The sequence below is a fragment of the Macaca mulatta genome, chromosome 17 (assembly GCF_049350105.2).
Source record: "Macaca mulatta isolate MMU2019108-1 chromosome 17, T2T-MMU8v2.0, whole genome shotgun sequence".
NCBI lineage: Eukaryota > Metazoa > Chordata > Mammalia > Primates > Cercopithecidae > Macaca > Macaca mulatta.
The window spans coordinates 4,864,152-4,889,427 of record NC_133422.1 but is presented as its reverse complement, the minus strand read 5'-3'; the positions used below and the strand labels follow the sequence as shown (position 1 = coordinate 4,889,427).

Genomic DNA, 25,276 nt, shown 5'->3' with positions numbered 1-25,276 from the left:
GCATCACGAGGCCCCTCCTTTCCTTTCTATTGAGAGACACTGTTGAAAGGGTGTAGGATGCCCCCACCTCCTCCCGGCAAATAGTGCCGTCTTCAGGAACCCAAACACTCTGACTTACAGATGACTTCAGGGCCTGCACTAGACAACATCATATGACGAGTAAGACTAAGATTTTGTGGCTCTGTCGTTTTACATTTTAATAACTGTCATCTTTGAATGAATTCTGGGCATGAGAGTGATTAGCCCTATTCCAATGGGGCCCCAGAGTCTGCACCAATAATCTGTGGCTGTTGCTGGGAATCGGATTTCCTTTTAGTCTAAAGGACACCCCCACACTTGGTGTAAGGGGCCGCCTGTGATGTGGGGAGCTCTGTATCTTGGAGTGGCCCAAATCCAGGCCAACGTCCACCCATTGAGTGTTTCCAAGGAGATCCCTGCTTCCGCTTTAGCCTGACCAACTTCTGAATCCCTCCAACTCTACTGCAGAATCTCACAAAACCTCCTGTGGGTGAGACCAAATTCCGTAGCCAAGCTTAGAGCCAGTGGCTGGGGAGGACAGAAGAAGCACTTCCTGGTTTTCAGTTCTGCCCTCATGGCAGTGGGCAAGGATGGGGAGGGGGGTACGCTGGCTCCCCTCCATCCTGGACCACGACTTTTGAGGGCTGGGCTCACTTGAGCTGCAGAGAGAAATATCCTTCACTGTGGCACCCTGACTTCCATTCAACAGATTGTGCTCAAAACCCTCAAGAGTTTGGGAGGCAATGAAACAGGGGCTCAGAGACTATGGGTGCTGCCATCATTAATGCCAGGCATGGCAGCTTCGTTCTCAGGGGCCACACAGCACCACCAGGTCAGCAGAAGCTGGGAAGACAAACCAAAGACGTACGAATGTAACACTGGGTGTGAAGGACCATCGCCTTAACTGCAATGGACGACGGGTGTCCTGAGTTTCATAGGGAGAGATGGGCAGCATGTGGGCAGGCTGCTGGGTGTGGATCAACTGTGGCAGTGAGGCACCCTGAAGGTACTGCACGGGCACAGCCAAAGGGGAGGCCTCCAGCATCACGAGATGATACTTTTTTTTTTTTTGAGACGGAGTCGCGCTCTGTCGCCCAGGCTGGAGTGCAGGTGCACAATCTTGGCTCACTGCAAGCTCCACCTTCTGGCTTCACACCATTCTCCTGCCTCAGCCTCCCGAGTAGCTGGGACTACAGGTGCCCACCACCACGCCTGGCTAATTTTTTTAATTTTTAGTAGAGATGGTGTTTCACTGTGTTAGCCAGGATGGTCTCCATCTCCTGACCTTGTGATCCGCCTGCCTCGGCCTCCCAAAGTGCTGGGATTACAGGCATGAGCCACAGTGCCCAGCCCACATGATACTTCTGATACCCTGGGTGATGGTCACCATAGTGGGGTTCCATCTCTGGGGTTACGCCGAGCTGGTTTTATTATTTATTCTTCTACCCTGCATGTGGCATCCAAAGTGCTGGATTTAAATGTTATGTGGCCACAGGGCAAGAGTGGGCCAGTTCCATAAGCCTCAATTTTCTCATCTGTAAATTGGGTATAACAGTAACCACTTCACAGGGATTCAATGAGACAGTCTCTATAAATGGGCCACGGAATGTCTGGCACAAGGTAAATACTGAACAAATGTTAGTTGTAGTAACGACATCTGACATGGTCTGTCTTGTAAGTACATTCAGAAGTATTTAGGGTTTGCAGATCCCTCGTCTTTTCCCCATGGTGGGATCCAACTCTGAGGGAGAAGGCTGGGCACAGCGGGCCCACGGTGGTGGAGAATGAAGCTATTACAGCAAGCAGAGGCAAAGATGCCTGCAGGGCCAAGGGCTGCTCACCCATCTCCTGGTCCTCCTGCACCCGCCTCCTTTCGTCTGCACAGGCCTGCAGCCACCTTGCCTTGTCTTCTTGTTTTTTGGCACAAAACAAATAAACCTCGTCTGTGGTCCTACTGACGAGCTTGAAGGCATTTTTCACGCTGAGGTTACAGTCCTTGTCGCGCCCATCTCCCAGGTCCACAAGCTCCATCTCATCCATGTCCAGCCGGCCCTTGTAGTACAGCATGTCCCTGCGCAGCAAGTCCTTCTTGCAGGACACCAGCTGGTGGTCAAACAGGAAGAACATCCGCTGCTGGCTTTTGCCTTGCTTAGTGATTTTGGTCAGTTCCCCAGAATGAATCAATTCTGAGCTTCGGTCTAAGATATCCAGTCCCTGGAAGGATGAAAACACATCTTAAGATCTTCCAGTTCTAGCACAGCTGTAGTCCTAGCTACTTAGGAAGCCAAGGTGGGAGGATAGTATGAGACCAGCCTGGGCAACACAGCAAGACCCCATCTCTACATAAAAATTTAAAAATTAACCAGGCATGGTGACACACACCTGTAGTCCTAGCTACTTAGGAGGCTGAGGCAGGAGAATCCCCTGAGCCCAGGAGTTTGAGGCTGCAGTGAGTGGTGATCACATCAGTACACTCCAGCCTGAGGGGCAGAGCAAGACCCTTCTCTCTAGGAAAACAAAAACCAAAAAACAAAAAACAAAAAAATTCCCAATTTGGATTCCTTGAGGTGTTAGGATATAGAAGAGACTCCTAACAAAGAATCTTTCTCAGACTTTCTAGTTACCTGAGACTGCCCACTACCTGTCCCCATTCACAGCTGGGCAGGGCCTCAAAGTTATTGTGTTGATAAACCTGGATTTATTGGTCTCCTGGTGCCTGAAATTTCTTCCTTTTCTTTGTTTTCCTACTCACTAGAAAACGGACAGTACCTCTGTGTTAGCTGAGGGGTCTTCCTTGCCTGAGCCTCTGGCAAGCAGCATGCTGAATTAATGGAACCCAGTCAAGACTTGAAACAGCAGCTGACCTAAACAGAGCCTCGAAGAACGAGAGCGCGCAGGGTTATACGTAAGGAAGCATTCGTGTAGGGGTACAGGGCCGTGATTACGGACCTGACATTATTGTGTTGAGTACATAGCAGCTCCCTGGAATCGCAACTTATTTAGAGTCATAGGAACAAAAGGCCAGACGGGAAACTGTCAGCAAGAAATTAACTTCTGACAAATTATCCCCTAAATGTCAGTGTCCAAAATCAAAAAGAAAAACACACTTTTACAATATTTAGGTTGAATCTAATCCAATGTTACTTTATGGTATTTGGTAGGACACTGGCCTTTGTTAAATAGGATTGGATTCTCCCTTAATCCCAGTCATACACAGTAGTTTTTGGAGACAAAAGAGCCTGACTCCAAAATAGTTCTTCTATTTACTTCCTTAGAGCAATTCTGTGCCCTAGATTCTTACAAAACAAGAGAGTTGGACTCAGTGTTCTCTGAGATCCTGTCCAAACTCCAGAAGTCTATAAGGCCCCTGAAGTTACGTGTTTCTCTCCAATTTTCACCACCTATAGCCTACTTCAGTTAAAAACCTAACTTCTTGCTCCAAACTTTCTCAGTCCTCTGGGAGAGTGAGTTCTGACCGATTAATAAATGTAAAATCAATGTAGCTTGGTCTACAAATCTGAATGGCATCTGCTTGTTGTTCTTAATTTAATGGCAGTAGAGCACAGTGGTGACCAGCATGGACTTTGAAGCCAGGGTGCCTGCTTGGGTTTGAATCCAGCTCTGCTACTTTCGAGCTGTGTGGTCTTGGGCACGTTACTTAACCTTTCTGTGCTTTGGTTTTCCCATCTGTTAAATGGGCACAATAATAGTGCTTACTTCATAGGATGGTGGAAAGGATTAAATGAGTTCATATAGGTACAAATGGCTCAGATCAGTGCCATTCAGACACGTGGTAAACACATACAGGTGCTAGCTATTGTCACTATTTTTATAAATACAGAGAGAGAGAGAGAATTTGTTGGACCATTATTACAGGCATTGTATTTGTACTCTTTCCTTTTTTTTTTTTTTTTTTTTTTGAGACAGAGTCTTGCTCTGTCACCCAGACTAGAGTGCAGTGGCACGATCATGGCTCACTGCAGCCTCAACCTCCTAGGCTCAAGTGATCCTTCCAACTCAGCCTCCCGAGCAGCCAGGACTACATGTGTACGCCACCACGCCTGGCTGATTTTTTTTACTTTTTGTGGAGATGGGGTCTTGCCAGGTTGCCAGGCCAGCCTCAAACGCCTGGGCTCAAGCGATTCTCACACTTTGGCCTCCGAAAGTGCTGGGATTACAGGTGCGAGCCACTGTACCTGGCCTGTACTATCTTATAAAATGCTCACGGTAGCCTTTGAGGTAGGTAATATTTTTCTCCGCAATTTGTAAGTTAAAAAAATTAATCTTGCCCAGATCATACAGGATTCACATGTGGGCAGGGACTCCAGAGTCCCCCATACGTCTACTACTAAGTTATGTGGCTGCAAACGGAACATCCTCTGCGGTTCTCATGGAGCTCCCTCTACCAGGAGAGACAGAGGCTCCGCAATAAACTAACTGCAGATACTCTTCAGACTTTATTTCTTACGGGGGTGGGTATAAAATAGTTGACTGTTAAATTCAACAATATGCCTCAAAACACATTTACCATTAATGGTATATATTACCATTAAAGCCAAGAATATAAGGTACTGACCACAGGATATTAAAGTGCGTCTGCACCAGATCAAAGGTGCAGGAGGGGCGAGTGGCGCGGGATCATGCGGGGTGCTTCCCACTTACCTCCCAGCCCACGATGGACACCTGCCAGCGAGCTATCTTGTCGATGCTCTCCAGCTTGCGCTTGCGCTCATTGATCAGACAGGCCACATTCTTCATGGCCTCATACGCTGCCTTTATGTTGCTATAATCACTGCAAGATGGGAGGATAATTTTCATCACACAACATGCACCTTACAAAGGACTGGCAAAATAACCCACTGGGGCGCTTCTTCATATACAAATGCTCTAGACAAAGTGACATTTACATCGTAGCCGCTGTTTCCCTTTCTTGTTCCCCTGTGAATAGACTACAGTCTGCATAGGTTAAGGGAGCTGACGCAATGCAATTCGGAATTCTTTGGAATAAAAATGTTTTCACTCACTTCCCAGAAATCACAATGAATGACAGTGAATGCCACAAATAAATGTTAGTCACGGTGACAATGGGTGACTTTCATTAATACAGAGAGAACAGTCTTTATCATGGCTCTGATTCTCACACAACCAGTCTTGCTATATAAAGTACTTTAAAAATCACTAACCATTTTCAAAAGTGACTGTGTGCTCTGAGTCTTCATCTTTTATGCTGTTCGGGAAAGGACAGGAGAGGACAAGCGCCTGAAGTGGTGAGTTACGGAAATGGCAGTATGGCACTCGCCTCACCAACAGATCTTCCTTTCTGGTGCTTTCCGTCCACCACAGTGACGTCAAGCTAAAATGTTCTCCCCAGGAGGTCCCCGCTCCCAAGCCCACTAAAACTGTAGGCACCGGAAAAGCAGAAACTACAGTTTTAATCTACACACAGGCTAGCACAGAGCACGTCCAGTATCTGCAAGCTTCCCATTCAGGTTTTGCTCAGCGTTAATAATGCGGGGCCACGGAGACCAACCACCCAGCTAATGAGCTGTATTTTCCACTTTCCCATGGCAACTTACAAGACAGACAGGGCCGCTCATCACAGCCGGAATGAGTTAGAATCCTGCACAGCCATGGGAACGCCTTGCAAGCAGATTCTATTGTCTATTTACCAAACACAGTTCAACCCAGCTCCTGGGAAGTCCCCAGACGCTGCCCACCGAGCAGACCCTGCCATCTTCAGAGAGGCCCATTCACACTCAGAAGTGGGGCAGAGGGCAGGAGCAAGAATGACACCAGGGGCTGCCAAAATAATGGGCACAGAGCCCCCAAAGAGGCCTCCAGCCATGAAGAAAGGGTGCAAAATCAGTTTTTCTGGACAAAACTGAATTGCAATGGTTTTTTAAAAATAATTTTTGCTTTGTTTTACTTAAGACTAGGAAATGGACTTTCTGTCATGTTGACTAATTTTTATTTTGAAAAAACCAAAATCTGCAAATGTTCTTGGTGAAAAACGCCCTTAAAGGAAGAAAATCAACTACTGAAGAGTGAGGTATGGACTTCCGGACCCCGCGTTCCCATCTCAGAATGTACTAAGCTGCCTGCCCACATCTTCCAAGAAGTCTTTGCTTCTTACCTTTCTTATTAATTGTCTTTGGCTCTGGCTCCTCATCATGCCGTCCAGACATTTTCTTAAAAATGTCTTTGAAAATTTGTAGAACATATTTACAATCACAATTTTTTTTTCTTCAATTTTGTGGCTTTCTTGACTTCCTTGTTTTTTTTTCTACTGAACTTTTCTGATTTCTCCATCAGAAAAAGAAAAAAATATACAGCTCTCTCTTATCTGTCTCAATGAACTCCTTTTTCTAATTCCTTTAGTCCTCACTCTTTAGCTAACACCCATATCTAGTGTCTATTGTTCAGCGACCTGCTCTTATTCTTTACTTTCCAATCTAATTGTAAGAAGGTTCCCCCTGCACCGCCCCCTCTTTTTTTTTTTTTTTTTTTTTTTTTTTTTTTTTTTTTGTGACAAAGTCTCGCTCTGTCGCCCAGGTTGGAGTGCAATGGTGTGATCTCAGCTCACTACAACCTCTGCCTCCCGGGTTCAAGCGATTCTCGTGCCTCAGCCTCCCGAGTAGCTAGGATTACAGGCGCCCGTCACCATGCCCAGCTAATTTTTGCATTTTAGTAGAGATGGGATTTCACCATGTTGGTCAGGCTGGTCTCAAACTCCTGATCTCAGGTGATCCAGCCGCCTCAGTCTCCCAAAGTGGTGGGATTACAGACGTGAGCCACGGCGCCCGGCCAGAAAATTCCCTTTTTAAGTCTGTCTCTCCACAGGAGTTCAGAAGCAGAGAGTACAAAAGAATAATGATTCACTCTCCACTCCCTGCAGGGAGATATTTAGCTGCTAAACCCAGAACTGTTGTGGTTTGCCACAGAAATTTCCTCCTGGCACAATCCCTTCTGTCTTCCTCTTCTCATCAGGACCCTTTGAGATGACCCTCTCCAGAGCTGCAGCTGCAGTTAAAGACCTTGTGTCAGGGGCATGGACCTTGTTTCGATTCTCATCTAAAAGAGTCAGCTTTAGCCTAGACCCTTGTGCCCCTGGGTAGCCTGGCTTGAAGCCTGGCCCACAGAAGTTGTCCTATGACTATCATGTCCCTGCTGGCCAGGTGAGAATCCAGAATGAGCCAAGCACTGCTACCCTGAGGTACCAAACAGCTGGGTGTGCTGTGATGACATCTTCCCGTGGCATGGAGAACGGGCATGCATATTCCCGGGCTGAATGGATGACATGCCTAATGCATAGCCACACAAAGGCTCTGTGCATGCACAAAATGATGGTTGGCTATTAAGGAAACAAAGGATAACTTCTGGCTCCCCTAGAAGAGATCATATGGCTAGGGAACAAGGGCCTGAGAGGAATTCAGAAACAACCAAGGCAGATGATAAAGACAGAGAGAATGTGTATGTTGTTGCTTTTTGCTCAGGAGAAGCTGAGATTCAAACAAGAGAAGGGTGAGTAACAAGAAGAGCTTAGTCAGGCACCAAGGAAGCTCAAAGGGAGACACAGCATTCAGGTAAGCGTGGAAGCAAGCCCTGTGCTTCCAGCAGGAGGGAACAGGGAAAAGACCAGAGAGTCGGCACCCTGGTGCATAGGAACGGCTCAGGGCCCAGCCGGCACCCAGTGCCCTGGTCTTCTCAGCTGCCCCATATGGATTCGCACCCTTGACAATCCATACCCTTTTACGGTTCAAGCTTGTGCGTGCCCTCAGCCCTTCTATGTTGCTAAGTAGAGACTGCTTAACAACAAGTCACTTTAGGTAAGTCACCATCAAGTAACGTTTCTGCCATAAAGAATCCTGCTCTGAGCTGAGCTGCTGTGCGTCAACCTCACGGGCACAGGACAGAACGAGAGTCATGGCTGTCCATTCACACTGGTCTGTTTCCCTCAGAAACGGTCTTTACTAACCACTGAGTACTCAAAGGCACGTTTATAAAATACAGGTAAGCAATACAAGGAGTAACAATACAACAAAAGCCCCCGTACACTCATGGCACAGCTCACGAATGACCCTTGCGTCTTCACAGCTCCAGGAGTGGATATTCTGGAGCCTCTTCAATCACGTTATTTCAAGAGTTAATTGCACACATTCTAAACGGTCTGAAAACTTCTCCCACGGAGCGCCCAAAGTGTTAAGGTTGACACTGAAGCTCCCCTATCACTGCTGGGGGTGAAGAGCTGCCTACAGGTAAGGGCAGCAGCACCCTCACCCGCGCCCCTCACCCGCCCCCCTCTCCCGCGCCCCTCGCCCGCCCCCCTCCCCCGCGCCCCTCGCCTGCCCCTCACCTGCACCCCTCACCCGCCCCTCGCCCGCCCCTCACCGGTGCTCCTGTGTGGTGTGTACTTGAGCCCCTCGCCCGCGCCTCACCCGTGCTCCTGTGTGGTGTACTTGAGCAGCTCGGCCAGCTGCAGCGGGTATTTGCAGATCTTCTGCACCGGTGTGAGCAGGAACCCGTCGATGGCGATGTCAATCATCTGCTGCAGCAGGCGGCAGGCTTCGAAGAAATGCCTGTACTTGCCCTGCTTCATGAGGTTGGCAAGCTCCAGGCAGGCGCCCGGGTGGTTGTTGCAGTACTCGGAATAGATGGCGAAGCCCTCTTGCTGGGAAGGAAAAGCACAGCTTCATCAGCTTCTGGGGTGCCTCGGGGCATCCTCCCAGCCCTCTCTAAGGGACACTCCTAGAAAGGAGGAAGATGGACTACTGCAAGAAGGACAGGGCATGAAATCCGCTGGCGCCCGAGCTGCCCTGCCAGGGTTTCCACAAGCGTTATCTGGCCGGCAGGAAGGGGTGCTTCGGCAGGCTCCTGAGGCGGTTGGGGACGAGGCTGCCCTGGGACTCAGCACGCTGGTCTCCTTCTAGCCTCCCTCGCACTCATCCTGGCAGGTGGGTAGCAGGGCCTCTAACGTCCCCCTCCTGCAAATTTTTTCAACTCAGCTGAAAACCATGTATGCAGTTTTGATGGTTGCTTATCCTTTGCGGTTTAAAACTGTCTTGTCAGGTTTTCCTCAAAAATGCCCGTTTCAACACACCTCTCTTCCCATTTCTCTGCTGTCACCCTGGCTGGGCCTGCCACGACCCCTTCCCTGGTGGTAGCAGTACTCCCCCGTCCTCACTGTGGGACTTGCCTTCCTCAGGCCACCACCCGGCCTCCAGCCTGTCCTAAGGCGGCTCCTGCAGGAACCTTCTGTACAGGCCACACAAGGAGGCCTGTGACAATGTCCCAAATATGCCCAGGTCACACATGGGGCCCAGCCTGCAGCTGACTGACTGAACACAAAAACATGACGCCCAGCCACTTAAAATCTATCTGCCCCAGAGAGCCCAGCACCCAGGAAGTGAAGGTGTGGTGAGGCTGTCATTGTTATTATTATTACTCTTACCGTTCCTTAGCTATTTGGGCTGGGACTAAAATCTTCCTCTGAAATCTTCTAGCAGTAAGTAGTAATAGTCAATCATAAGTTAAAAAATGATAAATGCATGTTATCACAGGAAGGTTCTGAGGCAGTTACAGTATCACAAGCACGTGTCCTGGAGCCACATGCCCGGGTCTGCCTTCACAGCTGCCTCTTACTGGTATGTGGCCTTGGGTTACTTACTCTCTGGGCCTCAGTTTCCTCAACTAGAAAGTGAGAGATAATCATATCTACCTCATAGCAATACACAAGCCAATATAAGAAAACCTTGGAAACAGTGCCTGAAACGTAATAGACACTTACTGGATATTACTAGGAAGGAGTCCATAGTTCTTATGGCATAACCCTTAGAAATTTTTAAAAAGTAATTACTCCAGATGTAACCCCCTAATTCCAGACTACATAAAAGGGTTTTGAAGAAATGAATTTGGGACATTTAGACAAGATTATACAGATTTCGTTTATATGATAAGCATATAAGATAGAAGAAACATCTCCTTTTTATGGAAGATTCATCTAGCAAACAAACAATAAAGCTAAAGAGACTCCTGTTGTTTGTGGAGATGCACGTCAAAATTATGTCACCAGATGTTATTAATAATGAAGTAAAGGGTGGCGCACATTTTGAAGAAAGCAAGATCCTATTTCACTCAAGTGAGGTTCCTCTTTGTTGTACTGTTTCTCAAGGTCTTTCAGGAACTTTCTTTGGAATTTGTAAATATCTTCAATGTTTCCAAAAATAGTGGCTAGCTGCGCAACAGTGAACATTCCCGTGTGCTTGCGGCACTGTCGGAGATAGCCCTGCAAAATACAGAAGCAATGGCTTTCATTTGGAGATCCAAATAAATTATTTGACTAGTACAGCTTTTGTAGGCCTAAAACCATGATCTTAGAATGGATTTAATTAAAGAAAATTAGTTTAACCTCTATGAGTCTCTGATGAGGTCATCGTACTTCCATGACTGCAACTTGCCATAGGTGTTTTAAAATAAAAAGAAAGCAAAAAGGCTCATGCCGTTGGATTTAGGATCCAATAAACCATGTAATGTTTCCAGAAACAAGTTTCAAATACCAGAGCTCAAAAATTGGTGTCGTCACATGTTTTTCCAAACTCTTCAGATAATCATTCTCCCAACCCTAATTCCATTTCACAGCCTAGGTGACTTGTCAAATGCAGAATGTCACTGCTTGTTGAACAGCCCACGCAGCTCTGTGCACTGTCCATCAGGGCAAGGATTCCTCTTACTCGAGGATTCCACCAGCACCGCCTTTCTATGGCCAGCACCAATCTGTAGGTCTTTAATCTGAGGCTTGCACTAATTATCTATGTGCAACACCATGGCTACACTATGGCTTGGGTAGGAGCTAGTGGGATAAGAAGAAAAGGCTGTACATACATGTAGCAGCTAACTCAAAAAGAGTTATCATGACATTCAATAGAATGAACTGACCATGGAGTACAACACATACCAATGACTGCTTGGTAGGAATTTTAACAGGAAAACAATATAATGTAATAGTTCAGAAAAGGACAGGTTCTGGGGCAGACTGCCTGGGTTTAAATCCAACCCCACCACTTAACTTCTCTGTGCCTTGGTCTCCCCATCTGCAATGCGGGTTAACAGGACCTGCCCAGTGAGAATGCTGTGGTAGCCAGGTTAATCCAGGTAAGGGGTGGTAACAGTCAATGCTCAATAATCATGGGCAGGTCCTCTTATTTCCCTAAATACCACCGCAGAACTGCTTCTTTCGCCACACACTCACACAGAATGAGATGGCTGGCACAAAGAAGCTAAACACTGGCCTGTCCACACGGCTGGCGAATCTGATGAGAGAACGGGCAGTTCTCTGACTTCAACTTGTCTTCAGCACTGAATGGTCAGCGTTGAATGGACAGTGCAGATATCAGCATTTATAGCTAGAAGAGCCACAATGAGCAGACAGGGCGAACAGCAGTGTAGTGTGATGCTCGTACACAATCCATAAAAGCACAAAATACCACAGGAAGACAAAACCCTTTCAGTTGCACCTCTACTAATGACAAGCTCTCTGAAATCAGGATAAGACTACAAAATAAAATTTATTGCCAAGTAGAATAGCATGATACTAGAATATAGCCTCTGATATCACCAATATAAAACTCACATTTTTTCCCATCTGTGTCTAAATGACTCAGGGTCTCGTCTGTGAGGTGGTGATTAGATGCAATGGGTTGCAGACAGTAACAAACCTTTGACTCTTTGTAAAATCAAGTGAGCATGTGCCTTCTATGAAAGCCATCCTTTTCAAATAATCTCAGGAATTAGGTCCTGACAGAGATAGTTGCAGAGTGCACTTAAGAGAGGGGCTCGGCACACTGGCTCACGCCTCTAATCCCAGCACTTTGAGAAACCAAGGCAGGAAAATTGCTTCAGTCCATGAGTTCGTGACCAGCCTCGACAACACAGTGAGACCCTGTCTGTATATAAAATTTAGAAAATTAGCTGGGTGTGGTGATGCATGCCTGTAGTCCTAGCTACTCAGGAGGCTGAGGAGGGAGGATTGCTTAAAGCCCAGGAGTTTGAGGCTGCAGTGAGCTATGATCATGCCACTGTACTCAGTCTAGGTGACAGGGCAAGACCCTATCTCTAAGAAAAGCCTTGCCTCTGAAAAGAGACCCTGACTCTAAAAAACCTCCAGCAACAGCTAGGACAGCCGCAGCACTCAGACTTAGCAGTGCAGACAGCAGGGGCGGAGAAACGAGCAGTGGGTAAGTGTGTACATGTGGGAGTCTGATGGAGGAGTAGGGGGTGGAGGTGGGGAGAAAGCCCAGGCACCTCATGCAACCTCGTAATGTGCCCCTCAGTGAGGTCCCAGCCTGGCATCCCACCTCGCAGATGTCCCTGAGGTGTTTGATGTACACCCGCTCAGTGTCCATGATCTCCCGGATGACGTTGGTCCGCATCTGCTGCTTGTTCTCGCAGTGTCTGTGGCGGCTCTGGCTGGCCTCCTCGTCCTGCTCCTCACTGCGGGTGCTGATGGAGTTCTCCGACAGCTCTTCCTGATTCACTCGCAACTGCAACCCACACACGGGGGACAGGTGACTTGGGGCAAGGGAGGGCAGCACGGAACAGAGGCAGGAGACCTCCCAGGTTCCTATTTTCCTGTGACCTGTTGAGAAGGCGGCCTGGCCCTCGCCTGAGTCTCATGGCCTCAGCAGGGCTGCAGCTGTGCCAGCAGGCACAAGGACCACAGAGAAACACCGAGCAACTCGCTTGCCTTCCGTTAACATTTTGGCTGCGACCCAGCCTGATTTCTTACAGGTGTGACTTGCATGTCAGCTAACCATTACAAAAGAGCTGACCTGATGAAAGGCGAGTTCTGACCCGAAAGGATCCTGCAGCCCCCACAGACACTTTGGAAAAGCTGCAAGCGCCCCACACTTACTCTGACGAAGCTCGCGGGGAACAAGCGCCCCCCACTTACTCTGACGAAGCTGCAAGCGCCCCGCACTTACTCTGACGAAGCTCGCGGGGAACCAGGCCTCCTTGTCCTCACTGCGGCCCCACCACCAGTCCTTGTTGGAAGCTTCCAGAACCTGGATGACATCCCCGGCTTTGAAGCCCAGTTCCTGGTCGTCCATGGTCACATGGTCCCACAGGGCTTCTGCGCAGACCACGTTGCCATCACTGATCAGCTGGAAGGAGACAGTGGGGTGTGCTCAGCATAGAGCACGCGTGGGCGGGAGGGTGAGGGAGCTGCTAGGTGCACTCTCAGGGTGACACTGGTATCCTCTCACTTGGATATGCTGGTGGCATTTGGTCCACACTGACTATGTGACTAGTTACACAAAGAGAACCCAGGAGAACAGACTGGGGAAAAACAAAGTCAGGAGGGGCATCTCTACCTGCTTTTAAAGAAGGCCCTTATACTGGGCGTGGTGGCTCACACCTATAATCCCAGCACTTTGGGAGGCCGAGGCAGGTGGATCACCTGAGGTCAAGAATTCAAGACCAGCCCAACCAAGATTGTGAAACCCCATCTCTACTAAAAATACAAAAATTAGCCAGGCGTGGTGGTGGGCTCCTATAATCCCAGCTATTCAGGAGGCTGAGGCTGGAGAATCGCTTGAACTTCGGAGGCTGAGGTTGTAGTGAGTGGAGATCATGCCAATGCACTCCAGCCTGGGTGATAAGAGCAAAACTCTTGTTTCCAAAAAAAAAAAAAAAAAATTAGCCAGGTGTCCTGGCACATGTCTGTAATCACAGGTACTCAGGAGGCTGAGGCAGGACAACTGCTTGCACCTGGAAAGCAGAGGTGCAGTGAGCCGAGATTACATCACTGCACTCTAGCCTGGGCAACAAGAGCAAAATGCAAGAAAAAAGGGAGGGAGGGAAGGAGGAAGGCAGGAAGGCAGGCAAGCCCCTTTAAAAAAAAAAAAAAAAAGTGTAAGTTGCTCACTTAGCAGCAGGTCAGTTATCTAGCAAACTTCAATTCTGAAATATTTGCTCCAAAAATGGTTTCTGGCAACCATACTAGATGTCACAGAGCCAAGCTTACTAAAGTTATGCACATATGCTACTGGAAGTCTGTCCCTCACATCTCCCTCCCGTGTGGATCATTCATACTTTATTCACAATGCAAGTAAGCTTTGCATCTAACTTTACACTTTACAGCAATTAAAGAGAACACAGCATGATCCTGAGATCGTTAACAATTAAACAGGAACAAATGTGGCTCCTCCAGCCACCGGTCACGGGAGCAGGTGATTCCGCACATCTCCTTAGCGGCCAACAATACACATCACTGGCCATCTCGGTAGAGAGACTGACTCACTGAGGAGTTACGCTCCACACGTTCTGCTCAAGAACGCCAAAAGCTGGAGGTACCTTCCAGAATGATCTCCTAAAAAAAAAGCTACAGCTGCAGGGTGGCCAAAGGAACACCAGATTTGGAGGGAGAAATACACGGGTACCTCCAGCTCTGCCATTCGCCATCAAGTAATTAGACATGTTTCCTCAGAGCGTTGATGAAAATGTGGATAATAACCATGATGTCCGCTTCTTAGATCAGTTGTGAGAATGATACGAGATATCGGAAGGGAGGGTATTCTTTCATCAAATGGAAAGCACTGGCCGAACACGGATGGGGAGCTGCTCTTCTTTACCTAAAAAGATGAGCTGCCTCTACCCCGGAAGCTTAATCCCACACATTTTCCTGGACGAGGTCAGAGAATCACAGTGTTGTTCTTTCTTTATTTTTGAGATGGAGTCTTGCTCTTTCGCCCAGGCTGGAGTGCAGTGGTGTGCTCTCGGCTCACTGCAACCTCCGCCTCCCAGCTTCAAGCAATTCTCCCTGCCTCAGCCTCCCAAGTAGCCGGGTTTACAGGTGCGCACCATCACGCCTACCTAATTTTCTGTTATTTTTAGTAGAGACAGGGTTTCACTGTGTTGGCCAGGCCGGTCTTGAACTCTTGACCACAAATGATCCACCCTCCTCGGCCTCCCAAAGTGAATCACAGTGTTGTTTTAATCAGAGTTCCAGGCTTTTGGACATGCTTAGTAAAGAAGAACTACAGAACAAAGTCAGAAGTGGTTGTGGACCCTGAAAATCAGGTATCCCGTATCCACCACTGTCATGTGGAATTCCAGTACCTCATTGATGGCCAGCTGCTCCCCGCCGGGCTGCAGGTACCGAGGGCTCGCCTGGCAGAGGTCCTCATAGCTCAAGTCCTCCTCACTACCGTTGTCATCCACTAAGGCAGACGGCTCAGTACCTCCATCTGAAGAAACTAAAACATACAAAATACAAAAGGCATGATTTAAAAGACACAGCTAACAAGATTTTTTCATATGATGAAAAAATTTGGTAATATACTCCCAAGGGAAGGTAATCATCTTAGAATAAGAAACTGCTAGAAAATGTTTACATTACTCCAAAGTTGAGAGCTGCAGTTCAGTGTGACATTAAGTGAGAGGTGGAATGTTAAAGAGTGTATTGCCAACACAATACCATTTGCAGAGTGAAGACCATCAGGGCACTATGTGTAATTTACTTGGAAGTCTGTGCTCCACCCTGGATATTAACAGCATAAATACAGATAACAACGCTTCCAAGCAATGTGCCTGGAAGTCTGAGGAGGTAAAGAAGATGAAAAAGATGATCCGATATTCTGCTTCCATCCTTTATCTGCAAGGCAGTACTACCAAAACCAGTACATCCCAACAGTGTCTCGAGTAGAAATGTGCCATCATTCTTACTCTCCATACATATCTGAAAGGCTCGGAACTCAAAATATGAGAATGAGGAATTATACAGTACTTTTACCAGAAAAGAGAGAGAAAGACATATATATACGTGTGTGTGTGTGTGTGTGTGTGTGTGTGTGTGTGTGTGTGTGTATATATATATATATATATTTTTTTTTTTTTTTTCCCCCCAAGACGGAGTCCCGCTCTGTCGCCCAGGCTGGAGTGCAGTGGTGCGATCTCGGCTCACTGCAAGTTCCACCTCTCGGGTTCCCGACATTCTCCTGCCTCAGCCTCCCGAGTACCTGGGACTACAGGCGCCCGCCACCACACCTGGCTAATTTTTTGTATTTTTAGTAGAGACGGGGTTTCACCATGTTAGCCAGGATGAGCTCAATCTCCTGACCTCATGATCCACCTGCCTTGGCCTCCCAAAGTGCTGGGATTACAGGCGTGAGCCACTGCGCCTGGCCAAGAGAGATCTTTTAAGGACGGTGCAGCTTTTTAGATTGGCCACCCTGGTAGTCAGATTTTCTTTCTTGGGACAATGAACCACGCTCGGCAAAGCCAACAATCTGTCACAGAGCAGTGTCTTCTTTCAGACTCATGGCCTCAGCCCTCTTGTGCAAGTTCAGGGATGTCCCCATCACTATTTTTCCACTTGATCTTAGCCAAAAGGCCGAGAAGCGACGCATCACTATTTTTTCCAGCGGAACAACTGTCAGGTGCTGGGGACAATGACCTTTGTCCTTAAGGGGATGCAATAAAACCCGAATACTCTATTGAGGAATTTTGCATCGATGTTCATGAGGGATATTGGTCTAAAATTCTCTTTTATTGTTGTGTCTCTGCCAGGCTTTGGTATCAGGATGATGTTGGCCTCATAAAATGAGTTAGGGAGGATTCCCTCTTTTTCTATTGATTGGAATAGTTTCAGAAAGAATGGTACCAGCTCCTCCTTGTACCTCTGGTAGAATTCGACTGTGAATCCGTCTGGTCCTGGACTTTTTTTGGTTGGTAAGTTATTAATTATTGCCTCAATTTCAGAGCCTGTTATTGGTCTATTCAGGGATTCAACTTCTTCCTGGCTTAGTCTTGGGAGGGTGTATGTGTCCAGGAATTTATCCAATTCTTCTAGATTTTCTAGTTTACTTGAGTAGACATATTTATAGTATTCTCTGATGGTAGTTTGTATTTCTGTGGGATCGCTGGTGATATCCCCTTTATCATTTTTTATTGCATCTATTTGATTCTTCTCTCTTTTCTTCTTTATTAGTCTTGCTAGCGGTCTATCAATTTTGTTGATCTTTTCAAAAAAAACCAGCTCCTGGATTCACTGATTTTTGCAAGGCTGGTTCAACATATGCAAATCAATAAACATAATCCAGCATATAAATAGAACCAACGACAAAAACCACAGGATTATCTCAATAGATGCAGAAAAGGCCTTTGACAAAATTCAACAGCGCTTCATGCTAAAAACTCTCATTAAATTAGGTATTGATGGGACGTATCTCAAAATAATAAGAGCCATTTATGACAAACCCACATCCGATATCATACTGAATGGACAAAAACTGGAAGCATTCCCTTTGAAAACTGGCACAAGACAGGGATGCCCTCTCTCACAACTCCTATTCAACATAGTGTTGGAAGTTCTGGCCAAGGTTATCAGACAGGAGAAAGAAATAAAGGATATTCAATTAGGAAAAGAGGAAGTCATATTGTCCCTGTTAGCAGATGACATGACTGTGTATCTAGAAAACCCCATGGTCTCATCCCAAAATTTCCTTAAGCTGATAAGCAACTTCAGCAAAGTCTCAGGATACAAAATCAATGTGCAAAAATCACAAGCATTCCTATACACCAATAACAGCAAACAGAGAGCCAAATCATGAGTGAACTCCCATTCACAATTGCTTCAAAGAGAATAAAATACCTAGGAATCCAACTTACAATGGATGTGGAAGGACCTCTTCCAGGAGAACCACAAACCACTGCTCAACGAAATAAAAGAGGATACAAACAAATGGAAGAATATTCCATGCTCATGGATAGGAAGAATCAATATCGTGAAAATGGCTATACTGCCCAAAGTAATTTATAGATTCAATGCCATCCCCATCAAGCTACCAATGACTTCCTTCACAGAATTGGAAAAACTACTTTAAAGTTCATATGGAACCAAAAAAGAGCCCACATTGCCAAGACAATCCTAAGCCAAAAGACCAAAGCTGGAGGCATCACGCTACCTGACTTCAAACTATACTACAAGGCTACAGTAACCAAAACAGCATGGTACTGGTACCAAAACAGAGATATAGACCAATGGAACAGAATAGAGCCCTCAGAAATAATACCACACACGTACAATTATCTGGTCTTTGACAAACCTGACAAAAACAAGAAATGGGGAAAGGATTCCCTATTTAACAAATGTTGCTGGGAAAACTGGCTAGCCATCTGTGGAAAGCTGAAACTGGATCCCTTCCTTACACCTTATACAAAAATTAATTCAAGATGGATTAAGGACTTAAATGTTAGACCTAAAACCATAGAAACCCTAGAAGAAAACCTAGGCTATAATACCATTCAGGATATAGCATGGGCAAGGACTTCACGTCTAAAACACCAAAAGCAATGGCAACAAAAGCCCAAATTGACAAATGGGATCAATTAAACTAAAGAGCTCTTGCACAGCAAAAGAAACTACCATCAGAGTGAACAGGCAACCTACAGAATGGGAGAAAATTTTTGCAATCTACTCATCTGACAAAGGGCTAATATCCAGAATCTACAAAGAACTCAAACAAATTTACAAGAAAAAAACAATCCCATCAAAAAGTGGGCAAAGGATATGAACAGATGCTTCTCAAAAGAAGACATTTATGCAGCCAACAGACACATGAAAAAATGCTCATCATCACTGGCTATCAGAGAAATGCAAATCAAAACCACAATGAGATACCATCTCACACCAGTTAGAATGGTGATCATTAACAAGTCAGGAAACAACAGGTGCTGGAGAGGATGTGGAGAAACAGGAACACTTTTACACTGTTGGTGGGACTGTAAACTAGTTCAGCCATTCTGGAAGACAGTGTGGCGATTCCTCAAGGATCTAGAACTAGAAATACCATTTGACCCAGCCATCCCATTACTGGGTATATACCCAAAGGATTACAAATCATGCTGCTGTAAAGACACATGCACATGTATGTTTATTGTGGCACTATTCACAATAGGAAAGACTTGGAACCAACCCAAATGTCCATCAGTGACAGACTGGATTAAGAAAATGCGGCACATATACACCATGGAATACTATGCAGCCATAAAAAATGATGAGTTCATGTCCTTTGTAGGGACATGGATGAAGACGGAAACCATCATTCTCAGCAAACTATCACAAGGACAGAAAACCAAACACTGCATATTCTCACTCATAGGTGGGAATTAACAATGAGTTCACTTGGACACAGGAAGGGGAACATCATACACGGGGCCTGTTGTGGGGTGGGGGTAGCGGTGAGGCATAGCATTAGGAGATATACCTAAAGTAAATGACAAGTTAATGGGTGCAGCACACCAACATGGCACATGTATACATATGTAGCAAACCTGCATGTTGTGCACATGTACCCTAGAACTTAAAAGTATAAAAAAAGAAAAAAAAAAAAAAAACCCAAATACTGATGACTGCAGCCAGGAAGTGGAAATATAATAAGGAGAGTCCGAAGCAAGTGGTAGGATTTTAAAGAGAAAGGGACCCTCCTCAGCCAGGGAAAGGCTTCCTTGAAGGCCACTCAGAACAGAGTGACGGCTCCTGATTGCAAACCGAAGGTGGCTGATGCGAAGCACATGCTCCACGGACCCCCAGCACATCTCACGGAAGACGAGACTGCAAAGATCGGGGGCACAGAGAAGGGCCTCACAGGCTGGAGTTCATCCCGGGCTGCTCTGCCAGGGTTCGGAGGAAGGAAGCCACAGGACCTAAGCAGAGTCCCCTCATACAGCAGAAAGAGAGGAGGTTTTAGGATCACGGAGGCTGCTCTGAATTCTGGTCCTGCCCTTCTGTGGGCATGGGACCTTAAACCAAGTGACCTCATTTATCTGAGCTTCGTATCCTTTTCGAAGAATCAGGCGACAGAATGCATGTGACACTCTCAGCCTCCTTGACCATAGCTGGAACTCCACAGAGAGTTGAAGGTGTCCCGCCCGCTGAGGGCTGGGCTAATGACAGACTTTGCTAGGACGTGGAGGAAGAGCTGTTGGCGCAGAGCCTGGGGCCAGGGAAGCCAGCTGGGGAGAACACAGTTAGTGGGAGTGGGCGGCAACAGGAGCGGCCCCAGGAAATGGCATCAGGAACTGAGATCCATGTCGGGAGATCAAGTTCATGCCCGCAGCAAGAGATAGGGTCAAGGACGTTTTGGAAAAATTCCAAGTTCCCTGGAGATTTAACAAAAAGCAGAAGTCTGAGGGAGAAGCCGGTGTGCTGGGAAGGACAGAGGGAAGGACAGAGGGAAGGACAGAAGCTGGCTGAAGGTTGCCCTGGGATGGTGCTCCTTGGACTTGCTTTTCTCAGGGACTTGGCAAATCCATGTTTCTAGTTACTTGACTAGAAAAGGATGGGCCTGGTTTCTGACTGAAGAGTTCTTTCTTGGGGAGATGTTTTAAATTGAGATCAATGCAACCTGTATTTTCTATGCACAGCTCATCTTATCCGCACTGGCCATGTGCCAGGTGCTCAGCAGACACACGTCCAGCCCCAGACCCCCACCCCCCACCACCATGCTTGGCCTCCTGCTTCCCTCACGCCTCTCCTCCTCTCCCCTCATCATTTCAGCCACACTGCTGTCAGAAGCAACCGATTCTGTAAATAGAGCCCAGGAATCTGACACTAAAACAATCATAAACACGGAAAAAGATCCATAATAACGGGGGTGATCAACACTGCAGAAGTAGTATTTCACACACCAGCATTTTAGGTCTTTCTTGCCAAGCAGAGACAGAGCTGTGATGACGAGGAGTTCAAGCTCATGCACTCACGATGCACGGAGCTCCTGAAGCAGGACAGAGGGAAAGCAGGAAGGTGTGCACACGCCACCAGCGGCCTCTCCCAGCCCGGCCCCAGCCCCTCTCTGAGACTGTGCTCAGGCCACCTCCCACCTGGCAGCCCCAGTCCTGTAAGCCTGAGCTCTGGACACAGCACCTCTCAGTGGTGCCCACGGAGCTGGGTCTGCTCACGGGCCCCAGCTTTCCAATTCCTTCCCCCTCTGCCAGGGGTGCCCGTCTCAGAGAATCCCCCACATCCCAGCCATCATCACCTCCTCTGCAGAACCCTCCTGTGATTCCAGGCGAGCCAGCTGCTTACATCCGTGACAGCACACACCACAGTGAGGCATGGCACATGGGTCTGCACCTGTACCCTAGCCGTGAAACCACCCAGACAGGTGCACCGGACACCGCAACAGCCAGGGAACCTTGGACCAGCTGACAATGGAAGCTGGGGGGAGCTCTCGGCATGCACCAAGTCAGGGTTCCAGGCTCTGAGAGCATGGTGCCAGTTACCCTCTACCCACCTCCACTCCCCTGCCTGGGCCCATCCCCAGTCTTGGTCAGGAAAGGTCAGGGCCTGTGTCTGGGAGGAAAAGTGAGCTGTCTTAAGAGACCAAGAGACAGGGGTGGGGGAGGAGTAAATTCCTGGGCCTGAGCACAAAGCAAGGGGCAGAAGAAAGCACTCCACAGCCTTGGTGTTGCCTTCTGGGCCCCAGCTTTCTTATCTGCTCATTAAAGGAGAGGGGACGGCTGTCGGGGGCATGGCAGGGCCTGGTGCCTCCGGAGAAGGGAGTGCATCCTGGGAGCACGGGTGGGTGGGCAGCAGGGAGCCAGCTTATCCATGTCTGTCCTGCTGGGGGTCATGTGTGGATCTGTGTCTATCTTGCTGGGGGTGTGGCTGGAGGTCCCGAGAAAGCCAGACCTGTGCTGTCTGAGAAACACATTAGAGCCTGCACAATGCGTGGTGACTGATTTTAAATGTAACTTCTGCTTCCTATGCTAGGTCAAGGTGCGTACGGGCAGAGAGCAGGAGGTCACCTAGTCTAGTATGTTCTGCTGGTGTGTGTTTGGGGGTTGGTTGGGGGATGCCTTGAGGAAGCACATCATTTTTTTCATACATGAGTATGTCTCAGACTCCAAGGGAAACAGCACTTAAGACAAAAGCCTTCTCTAATCCTGGAGCGGCTGCCCAGACCACGAGGCCCAAGAACTGTGCTGCTTACTGGCTGAGATATCCTGATGCTCCTGGGTTAGGAGAATATACACAAACCCTGCGTGTCTAATGCCTAAAGCAGAGGAATCTTCCAATTTTGCAAGCACTGATCTGGCACTGTCTGGTACCAACAGCATTTTTCCTTATCAGTTTAAACCATGGTTGAGCAAAAAACAAAACAAAAAAAAAAAAGTGAATCTCAGTAAAATAAAGGCACTGCGGCTTCCCACCCAGAGCAAAGCTCTGAAAACGACACTTTCTCCTCGAAGAACTGAACTGTGTTTTCCAAGGGAGAATTCTTTACCATGATGTAGCTGTTGCTGTGAAAATCAGTAAAGAAAGAAAAAAAGCAGGTTGTATTGTATTCATGCATAAATCCACAATTAACAGGAGTCTATTGGAAAGTGTTAGAGCTTTACAGGAGGTACCAGGAGAAAACCCTCTGGACAGAGACATGGACTGGAAATACTGACAGCTCTCTGAGTTTTTCATGAACACAGAGCAAAACAGCTCTGCCGGGGGCAGTGGCGCGCACCTGTAGTCCCAGCTACTTGGGAGGCTGAGGCGGGAGGATGGCTTGAGCCTAGGATTTCCAGTCTGCAATGAGCTCTGACTGTACCACTACACTCCAGCCTGGGCAAGAGAGCAAGACTTTGTCTCGAAAGAAAAAAAGTAAAGAACAAAAGACAACTCTGGCCGAGGTTAATCACAGGAGAGGTTTCAACAGCCACTGTTTCAACATCACGGATTAGCAGTCAGCGACACTGCGGAAGTATGACGGCTCGAGGCGCTCATGCGTCGGCTGACTCAGTCCTGGCAGGTGAGGGGGGCAGAGGCCAGGGGCAAGAGACTCGCAACACGGACGAGGGAAGGGCACGGCGCCTGGAGTGAAAATTCCTGGGTCAATGTCCTTGCTTCACTAACTTCCTAACTAAATGACCTTGGTGCAAGTCACTTCAGCTCCTTCAGCTTCAGTCTTCCCATCTGTAAAGCAGGCATTAGCCTGTATGTTTTACCTGTTCAGAGGTTATTCTTCTGCCTCTCACATCCCACGACCAGATCATCCCACTGGCAGATCTGACTCTAGGTCCTGAAGGCGTCCAGAATCTGGCTACCTCTTACCCCTCTCCCACCACTCAAGCCTGGGTCCCCTCCCACCGCTTAAGCCTGGGTTCCCACCCAGCTTCGGGCTCCCTCGAGCAGCCTCTCCTGGTCCCCCTGCTGCCACCACTGCCCCCGGCAGGCCGAAGCTGCCAGAGCGATGCTGGCAAACCATTCCTAGACTGGATTGTGTCACTCCTCTGCTCAGAATCATCCACAGGGGAGAGAGCCAAAATTCGTGAGACCCCTCCCCAGATACACTGTGCCTCCCGCCCCTCTCCAACCAATGGCTCCTGGCTGCAGAGACCGCAGGCACTCCTTGCCCAGGGCCACTGTTCGTGTGCCTGACCGCTCTCCCCAGGTACACACACACTGGCTCCCTCTCTCACCTTCACCATCCCACTTAAAAGCACAACCCTCATCTTACTCTACCGTCTCCCCTGGTTTAGTTTTCTCCATAGCTTTTGGCACCGTCTAATGTATTCTGTTCATTGTCCAGAATGCAAGCTCCAGAAAGGCAGTAATGCTTGTCTGCTTTATTCTTAACTGTGTTCCTAACACCTAGACCTGCCTGGCACACATGGGAGCAAAGGGAGGGAGGGAAGGAGGGAGGAAGAGAGGGAGGGAGCGAGGGTGGGAGGAAAGAAGGAAGGAAGGAGGAAAGGAGGGAAGGAGGAAAGGAGGGAAGGAGGAAAGGAGGGAAGGAGGGAGGGAAGGAGGGAGGGAAGGAAGGAGGGAAGGAAGGAGGGAAGGAAGGAGAAAGGGAAAGGAAGGGAAGGGAAGAAGTACAGCACGTGGACTTTGTGCAAGGCTTTGGGGTCAGATTAACTTGCCTTCAAATGATAGTGATGCACGTTTTTTTCTTGTCTATATTTTTGTGTTTTGAGTATGAGTCCTTGGTCAAGTTTCTTTCTTTGTTTTTTTTCACCCATTGAATGTGGATGACAATACCCATCTCTCAGGGTTTGTACATTCTGAACAAGTACTTGTTATTGGTGTGCTTTGAGCTTCAAGTGGAATGATGATATAAGAAAGCACCCTGTAAACTGAAAAACAGTATAGAATTGCAAGATGTGGCTGGGCACGGTAGCTCATGCCTGTAATCCCAGCACTTTGGAAGACTGAGGCAGGAGGATCCCTTGAGCCCAGGAGTTTCAGACCAGCCTGGGTAACATAATAAGACCCATCTCTATAAATTTAAAAAAAAAAAAAAAAGAATTGCAAGATGTTATGTTATCAGGCACCTACAATGTGCTAGGCACTGATTTAAGCTGTGGAGGTGAACAGGCTCATATAATCCTCATGATGATGCTACATGGGAGGTACTGTCAGTTGTCCCCATTTCTAGATGAGGAGACTCAAGTCCCAATAACACACAGCTGTGTGCGGCAGGCCCAGGCCCTCTAACTCTTACCCACTGGGCGGAACTGCCTCCCCCAGCAGTGGCTCTGGTACTTGTAACAAGACAAAATGATATTAAAAACAGTCTTAGTATCCAAATCTGGGTGTTTTGCTCCCATTCTGGAGAGCAGCCGTATGTCCTGCCCTCCCCGGAGCCCCCTCACTAACCCTTTCTTCCGACTCCCAATCTCTGCGCCCAGGGGCCTACCAAGGACCTGATTCCGTTTTCTGGTTGTATCCTTTTCCCTTCACCACCCCAACCACTTTCACGATTTTAAAGTCCCTTGAAGTTAATGACTCCTGTGTCCCGTAATTTAAGCGTGTTTTATGGAGTGGGATTTCTCAGTGTCTGACGTCCACACAGGAAGAATCTTCGTGCTTTGCTTTGATGCTTCGTCCAAGCCTGGTGGTTTTCTAGGACTCCCGACACTTACTGTCCTTCTATGTGTGTTTCCTTTAAGATGGTCGCTTACCATCTTAAAGGGCAGGACAGGCTTAAAGCAAAGGACAGACGTTTGATTTTTGTCTTTCCAGCCCCTGGCATAGTATCTGCCACACAGAAAGCACTCAGTATGTGATTTCCAATTGAACTGCAAATTGCTGATGTGGAAACTGAGGTTCCAAGAAGTTGAGTCACTTATCAGGGCTACACAGGGGTTGGGTCCGAACCAGGACGGGAATCCAGGCCTCTCTGATTCCCACCCCTGTGCTCATCTGAGACTGTAGCTAGAAAAATCCCCCAGCCAGTCTTCATGACTCTGTTTCCCTCCCCAAGCC

General features: G+C 47.7%; 1 protein-coding gene across 10 annotated transcripts in view; it reads right to left on the bottom strand.

Annotated features, from left to right (window-relative positions):
• Positions 1-25,276, bottom strand: part of SPATA13 (spermatogenesis associated 13) — a 153,092-nt gene that overhangs the window by 8,090 nt on the left and 119,726 nt on the right. For 7 of the 10 annotated variants that reach the window (XM_028837286.2, XM_077974272.1, XM_077974275.1 and 4 more), the window contains 7 exons: positions 15,133-15,269; positions 12,996-13,175; positions 12,369-12,554; positions 10,121-10,300; positions 8,454-8,686; positions 4,681-4,810; positions 1,860-2,232 (listed from right to left, as the gene is read on the bottom strand). In XM_028837286.2, the coding sequence (XP_028693119.2) occupies positions 1,860-2,232; positions 4,681-4,810; positions 8,454-8,686; positions 10,121-10,300; positions 12,369-12,554; positions 12,996-13,175; positions 15,133-15,269 (1,419 nt within the window). Of the gene's footprint in view, positions 1-1,859; positions 2,233-4,680; positions 4,811-8,453; positions 8,687-10,120; positions 10,301-12,368; positions 12,555-12,925; positions 12,954-12,995; positions 13,176-15,132; positions 15,270-25,276 lie in introns of those variants that run through there. The other 3 variants (XM_077974273.1, XM_077974274.1, XM_028837292.2) reach the window with 2 other exon arrangements.